Source organism: Colobus angolensis, unplaced genomic scaffold (assembly GCF_000951035.1).
Source record: "Colobus angolensis palliatus isolate OR3802 unplaced genomic scaffold, Cang.pa_1.0 Scaffold130, whole genome shotgun sequence".
In the NCBI taxonomy this organism is placed as follows: Eukaryota; Metazoa; Chordata; class Mammalia; order Primates; family Cercopithecidae; genus Colobus; species Colobus angolensis.
Window position 1 is genome coordinate 3,525,175 of NW_012114253.1, and position 7,918 is coordinate 3,533,092.

At 51.9% G+C, this 7,918-nt stretch overlaps 1 protein-coding gene across 3 annotated transcripts in view; it reads left to right on the forward strand.

The window, feature by feature from the left end:
• Window positions 1–458: 458 nt before the first annotated feature.
• ALDH4A1 (aldehyde dehydrogenase 4 family, member A1) overlaps window positions 459–7,918 on the forward strand; it is a 32,811-nt gene continuing 25,351 nt past the window's right edge. For all 3 annotated transcript variants that reach the window (XM_011934038.1, XM_011934039.1, XM_011934040.1), the window contains exon 1: window positions 459–800. In XM_011934038.1, the coding sequence (XP_011789428.1) occupies window positions 739–800 (62 nt within the window). In that variant the 5' untranslated portion in view covers window positions 459–738. The remainder of the gene's footprint in view (window positions 801–7,918) is intronic.

The window sequence follows — 7,918 nt, forward strand, 5'->3', positions numbered from 1 at the left end:
TATTCAAGGATAAGTTATCAAAAAAAAAAAAAAAAAAAAAAAAAGCTAAGAAGCTGGCCGGCGCCGGGCCTGGCGGGTAGGTGGAGGGCGGCTGGGTCCTGGCCAATGAGGCTGGAAGGCAGGCTCATTCCAGCCTCATTGCGTCCCCCGGGAAGCAGCAGGGGGCTGGCCGCGCTGTGGCCCTGCGGGGTCGAGGAGTCTGGTAGCGGACAGGTTTCCGGCCTAGCACAAACCACTGCCAGCTCGAAAGAAGTCAGTGGGACGCCCACCTGATCCGGGGCGCACACTAGAGGGCCTCCCGCCCCCCCTTCAGCACGTGTCCCATTCCGGTTATCTCATTGGCTCTATTCAGCCCCTCTCTGCTCCACTTTGGGAGGCTGCAGCAGGACCTCTCCGTTGATTGGTTCAGAAGCTTTGGTGTGTCACTCTGACTGGTCGGAGGGGTTCACGCCTCTCGGGTCATACCATAACGAGAGGAGGGGAAAACGCATGTATTTCAGGACTTCGCTTTCGGGTTCCCTTCCCCTGTGTTGTGTTTTGCCCCTATTATGGCACAAAGAGATACTTTTTATTAGCCGAAGCTAGATATAGTGGAACTTTGGCTGATCTCGAGCTCGGAGGACAGCCGGCGTGATCCGTTTTCCCCCGCGGATCGAGGTGGTGCGCTCTGGACGGGGCTGTGCACTCTAGCGGCGCCTGGGCGGACGATCCAGCAAACAACCCCGCAGCGACCCAGAGATGCTGCTGCCGGCGTCTGCGCTCCTCCGCGCCCTCCTGTCCCGTCCCTGGACCGGAGCCGGGTGAGTGAGCACGGGACTCGGGGCGGCCCGAGCGCGCGCCTGGGGCCCGGGAGCCTGGGAGTCACTGGGCGTCCCCCGCGCCGCACTCCCTCCTGCCGGACCCCCAAGCTGCTTCGGTCACCACCGGGTTCCTCGGGGGCTCCCCTTCGACCCCCCACACAGGCCTTTCTCCCACTGAGATCCCTTAGCCTCCTCCCTCAGGTAGTCACCTTACTTTAGCGAGGGGACCCCTCTTCCCGAATCCTGCGACCGAGTAGGGTGCCTCGGGAGCCCTGCAAGTTCCCACGCTCGGAAAGTAGCCTCTGTAGTCACTCGTCTCACTCCTAATACTGGATCTTCGCAATTTGCGAGCTTCCCCCGAGGGGCACCTCTATTTTTTAGCACACCACACGTCTCACTTCCCCACCCTCGTCCCACGTTCAGTGCGCCCATCCCGCCCCGGATTCCCCGAGTCCTCCTCTCCTTCTACCAGGATTTCTGCCTCTCTGTTTTCCGCTCCCCTCCGCACCCCGCCGCCCGCTTTTTTTTCAAGTTAAATGTTGGACAGAAAAGAGGGACTCCTTTCTTCTTGTAGGTGGAATAATCATATTTATGGAGTGCTTATAATGAACCAAATGCTAGCCAGGCACTTGGCAGGTGTCTTACCATGAGGATTAAGTGGTTATTACACGGGGAGTACACTGAACAGTGCCCGGCACAAAGGCAGCGCCCGGTTGTGATTATTGCCATGATCATCATCATTATCACCTCTTTTTAAACTTCTCACTCCTGTGAGGCAGGTATTATTCCAAATAATGGAGAAACCCAGCAGCAGTTCAGGGGTGGAGCTGCCCTTCAAATCCAGATTTGCAAACCCCGACATTGTGGAGCCGGGTGTCTGGATCCTTGCCCACTCAGTGACAAATATTCTCAGAGAGCCCCTCCAGCTCGGAGCTAGGTTTGGAGAGGTGGGTGGGACACAGACCCTGCCCCAGAGGGGATCCTAATCTGGCTGCGCACCTGTGGGTCAGCTCCTCCTCCCATTTGAGTTTTGTTTGCTTGACCTCCGGGGCTGTTAGCGGCTGTCTCTCTCCTGATGAGCTGTGCCCTTTCTGAGTTAATCAGTGGCCCTCTCCCTTCCCCCAAGGGATGGCATGATGGTGCCCTGAACACAAGTGAGTTTCAACCCTGCTGTGTGTCCTCTGTGTGTGGGGAGGGGATAGGAAAGGGTGCAGGAAGAGGACATGAGACAGAAGAGTTCCTCTTGTAGGCTGAGACTGGGGCCACACTTGCCATACTCCCTGTGCGATGCCATTTGCAGGCCTTCCCTGCACTCTGAGGCCCAGGAAGATGGGGCTGATAGAGTCCAGTGTTATACCGAGTGCCTACTGTGAGCTGATGCTCTGCCAAACACCCTAGAGGTGAGGAGTACCCAGGGAATTTACATGGAGTGGGGCCTTTGAGGTGTTTTCAGCTTAATAGGGGAGAAATGCATAGAAAAAACCTCCAATATCTAGTGGAAAGCAATCCATATTCTAAAAGATAAGCCCATGATAACAATAATAATAATTATCAAGCAATCAAGCACTCTGGGCTTAACACCGAGCCGATAGGTACTGTCTCATTCCTGTGTTATCATGGGAAACGATCTGCCATTCAGAGATATGTGACTGAAATTACACTTGGTCTAAATCCAGATTTATGCTCTGAATTATGAGGCCTCCTGAATTGAGAGGGGAAAGAGAAAGAGCGTTTCGCAACCGGTTCCCTGGGCTCAGGTTACCCCTTTGATGCAGCAGCTGGCCGCATGCCCTGGACAGGATGTCTCATCCTCACCACTATTCACATTTGGGGCTACATTTTTGTTGTTGTGGAGTCTGTCCTGTGCACTGTAGAATGTTTAGCAGTGTGTCCTTGGCCTTTACCCACTCCAAGTCAGGGGCACCCCCGGCCCTGACAGTTACAAAAGAAGTCCTGGCCCTAACAGGAAACACAAGTTCCCAGACATTGCCAGATGTTCCCTGGGGGACAAAAATCACCTCTGGTTGAGAGCCACTGCTCTAGAGGAACAGCTTTGGTATTTGATCACTTGTTCATTTACTCCACGAACATTTAGGGCACACCTGTGGCGTGCCGTGTCTGCATTTATGGGGAAACAGTTGCAGGGCGTTTTCAGTGACATCCCTCAGGGTCCTATGTGTAAAACTCTAGTCCTGAGAAAAACCACTGCTTTTGAGGAACGGGTATGGGAGATGTTTCTTAGTGTTTTGTTTTTTTGCCTTCAGTGCCAGGAATCTCTGCCAGTTTTAACAAATACCCTTGATACATGTTTTCTTTTAGTTTAATGCGCGTCAATTGTGAAAACTACAGATAGGGCAAAAAAAAAAAAAAAAAAAAAAGAAAAATCACCTGGAATTGTACCACACAGAGGTACCCACTGTTAACGTTTTGATTCATGTCCTTTAACTTTCCATGAATATATATGCTTTAAAAAAAAAAAAACCTCATAAAAACAAGCTCATCTGCCAGTAATTTATTGTAGCTTGTTTTTTCCTTTATACACTTGTCTGCCTTACAGTATATTCCCAGGCCCTGGAACTGTGTCTGGCACCTGGTAAGCCCTTGGCAAACATTTAGGGAATGAATGAACTTATCATGTGAGCCCTTGCTCGTCAACCGATATTTATCACAGCCAGCCTCAGGACAATCACCATAAACGTGTGGCCTTTATAGGTAGGCCCAGGGATGGCGGCTGATGACAATGACTGCCATTTACTTTTCATGTGGATTATTTCACTCAGCCTCTCAGCAGCCTAGATGTAGGGGTTACCACCCCTGTTTCACAGATTAAACAACTGAGGCCCATGGAAATTGAGAAAAACTTGTCCAAGGCCTTGAGCTGGTGAACGCCAGGCCTCCCAACTGACTGCCTCTTTTCTCCTTTAACCCTGACTTCCTGTTCTTTTCTCAATCAGCTTTAGCATTGGTGTCCTCAGCTCTCTTTGGAAACAGGCAGGATACAGATTAATAGCCAGCCCAGGCATGTAGTAGGCTTATAAGAGTTCATTTCTGTTCCTTACTTCTTGTGCCAAACCCAGACGTGACTCCTGCTCACCCCATCTGACATCAGGGGGCTGATGGGCCGGAATTGGCTACTACCGTGTCCCCTGCAGTGATCCTGGGTGATTTTGGACTCTTCTCAGGCTACCTGATGGTTTAATTTTCAAAATATCACAAGCACCCAATGCTTTTCCCAGTCTGCCCGGCCCTTGGATGGGCACAGCTTGCCCTGTGTCAGTGGCTGGCATTTCCCACCATTCCTTACACATTCTCTGCTCTTGAGCTCCTCCAACCAGTGGCTGGGGCAGTGCCTTTGGTCTGGAATGTGCTGCTGGCCACCTCGGTGAGCCCATCCAGTGCTTTGTGGCCTTGGCAAGGCAGCTTCTGTCCCTTCAGTATCCTCATCTGCAAAATGGGGATGTATTAACGGCCACATAGCAGGTGGCTGCAAGGACTAGCAGTGATGTGACCAGTGGTTTCCTGGGTGCCTGGTACCGAGTGTGTGCTCTGTGAGTATTTGAGTGGAAGAATAGTTAAAACATGTGATTGTCTTCACACTTCTAAAGTGGCGAAAGCGCCATTGAGGCAGTGCTTGGCAGGGGCACCCCTGGGAGCAGCCTGCCTCCTGTGCCCCGCATCTGGCCCAGCACACAGTAGGCGTTGAACAGTTGCTGTTGAGATGGCTGGGAACACAGCATGGCTTGGATCCTGGCTCCAACTCTTGGCAGCTCTGTGGCCCCAGGCAGGTTACTCACCCTCTCTGGGCTCCTTTATGTTCTCATATGGAAAACAAAGATGACAGTAGTAGTCACCTCATAGGATTGTCCTGTGGGTTAAAAGGTCTCACACATGAAAAGCACTTTGGAGCGCCCAGCACCTGGAATACTCAGTAAGTGCTGCTGCGGTTATGATGATCCCCTCTCCCACCAATGGGCTTCCTGGAGTGACCATCTTCGATCAGGCATATGAAGACAGCAGGGTCCCAGCAGTGAAGAATGGTGGCAGGAGGGAAGGTATGGAACTCAGATGTCCTTGGTCTCTTCCCTTTATTCCAATTAAGTACCCCAGATGCCAAACCCCTTCTGTTATTATTATTGTTGTTGTTTTGGAGACGGCGTCTCACTCTGTTGCCCAGGCTGGAGTACAGTGTCACCGTCTCAGCTCACTGCAGCCTCAACCTCCTGGGCTCAGTCATCCTCCCACCTCAGCCTCCCAAGTAGCTGGAACTACGGGCGCACATCACCATGCCCAGCTACTTTTTGTATTTTTTTGTAGAGATGGGGTTTCACCATGTTGGCCAGGATGGTCTCAACCTCCTGGGCTGAAGTGATCCTCCTGCCTCAGCCTCCCAGAGTGCTGGGATTATAGGCATGAGCCACCGCGCCTGACCTTCTGTTAGGGTTTTGACCCTGCCCCCTCAGGGGATGGAAGAGACTTCTCCGCTTCTTGCAGGCTCCTTAATCCCCAAACCTTCCCTCTCCTGACAGAGGTCATGGTGTGGAGTGAAGAGTCCCTGGGCTGAGCTGCAGTGCCAGTGGACAGCTGAGTGACCTTGGGCAAGTCACTGCCCACCTTGGGGTGGCCACTGTCCTCAGGTGGAAATGAGGTTCTAGCTGTATGGTGAGGAGGATGAACATGTCCCATCAGCCCTACCTGACCCTGGGCCTCTGAGATGTTGCAGGTGCTTCAGCGATACTGTAAGTCTCCTGAGTAAGGAAGACCTGGGTTCAAATCCTGCTCTGTCACTCATGAGCTGTGACCTGAGCCAGGAGTGAGTAACTCGGAACCTCATCTGTAAACAGATCATTCTGCAGTTGAATATCCCTCATCTGAAATGCTTGAGAACAGAGTGTTTCGTTTTTTGGGTTTTTATTTTTTTGAGATGGAGTCTCGAGCTATCGCCCAGGCTGGAGTATAATGGCAAGATCTTGGCTCACTGCAACCTTCACCTCCTGGGCTCAAGCCATCTTCCTACCTCAACCTCCTAAGTAGCTGGGACTACAGGCACACGCCACCACGTCCAGCTAATTTTTGTATTTTTAGTAGAAATGGGGTTTTGCCATGTTGGCGGGGCTGGTTTCAAATTCCTGACCTCAAGTGATCCGCCCTCCTTGGCCTGAGAGGATCCGACAGGAGCCCCGTTCCAGCTGTGTGAGGTTGGACCAGTGGAGGGCATCTCAAGCAGTGGGGACCCCAAGGGATACCAAAGTGCTGGGATTACAGGCATGAGCCACTGCGCCCAGCCGAAAGTGTTTTGTATATTGAACTTTCTTGGATTTTGGAGAATTTGCTGAACCAGTTGAGTATCCCTACTCCCAAGTTCCAAAGTCCAAAATGCTCCAATGAGCATTTCCTTTGAGCGTCATGTTGGCACTCAGAAAAGTTTCAGATTTTGGAGTATTTCAGATTTTGGATTTTTGGATCAGCGATGCTCAACCTGTCATGCCTCCCTCATACATTTGTGTGGTGGATTCAGTGAGATGATCCTGTCTCACTTAGGTTAGTGCTTGGCATGTGGTGACAAGTGCTTGACAAACGTTGCCTGATGTTTGCTGGGCCGTGGCTGAAGCAGTTCATCCCTGGCGTCTGGTGTCAGGTCTTTACTTTTTTTTTTTGAGACAGCATCTTGCTCTGTTGCCCAGGCTGGAGTGCAGTGACATGATTTTGGCTCACTCCAACCTCTGCTTCCCGGGTTCAAGCAATTCTTCTTCCTCAGCCTCCCAGGTGGATGGGATTATAGGCACGTGCCACCGCGCCCAGCTAATTTTTGTATTTTTAGTAGAGACAAGGTTTCACCATGTTGGCCAGGCTGGTTTCCAACTCCTGACCTCAAGTGATCCACCCACCTCGGCCTCCCAAAGTTTTGGGATTACAGGCGTGAGCCACTGTGCCTGGCCGGGCCTTTCTTTCCCTCCTGGCCCTGCCCTGGGCACTGCACTTTCTCTGCTCACCTAGTGTTGCCTTTAATCTCAGTGATACAGAGGATTAGCCTTATCAGGCTCCAGACAACAGCTGAACAATCCAGGAGGCTAAATGAAGCAAAGATAATATCCTTTCAATTTCTCCTCTCCTTGTCCTTGGCAACCCCTCACCCTAGCCACTCGGGAACCCAAGGGGCCTGTGTGCAGCCCCAGGTGATAGCAGAAGAGCACTGGCCTTGGAGTCCAGTCCTGGGGGCCTGGCGTCAGCTCTGACACTCATGCATTGATTGTATTTCTCAGGTGCTTACTGTGGCCGGTCAGTGTGTTAGGCTTGGGGTGCCTAGTGGTGAATGGAATGGGTATGGGCTGGCTGTGTGGAGCCTGTGGCCTGGCGGGCACACAGAGGATCAGTCAGAGCTCTATAATAGGGTTGTCACTAGTGCTTCCAGAAAAGTCTAGAGCTATGAGAGGGTCCGATAGGAGCCTCATGCCAGCTGTGTGAGGTTGGACCAGTGAAGGCCATCTCAAGCAGAGGGGACCCCAGAAAAGACCGGGGTGGCTGGGTTGCAGCAAATGGGGCAGAGTGACAGGGAATACATTTGGAGGCCTTGGTAAGGATTCTGATGTCTTTATTTTAGAAGAAATGAGAAGCCACTGAGTAGTTTCTCACTGAGCTCCCCACTGTGCCATCTCTCTAATGATCAGATTTCCATGTTAACTTTGGTTGTGGTGTCGATTTGAAGGACTTGGAGACTGGAGCAGGAGTAGCATGGCATAAGTCCAGGTGAAAGTGAATAGTACCTCGGACCAGGTGTCTTGGACAAGGTGGAGGCCAGGCCCTCTGTGTCTTTTCAGTTTTTCCCTCTGTAGATTTCTGAAGCTGCACTGGCTGGCCTACAGCTCCTTGCAACCCTGACATCTGGTGCAGGAGGTGAAACGGTGCATGGCCTTTGTAGATCATATCTCAGTACTTGTAACCCTGACATCTCCCGCCACAGGAGGTGAAACGGTGCATGGCCTTCATGGACTGGATCCCAGTGCTTGCAGCCCTGACGTCTCCCGCTGCAGGAGGTGAAATGGTGCATGGCCTTCGCGGATCAGATCCCAGCACTTGTAGCCCTGACATCTTCCGGTGCAGGAGGTGAAATGGTGCATGGC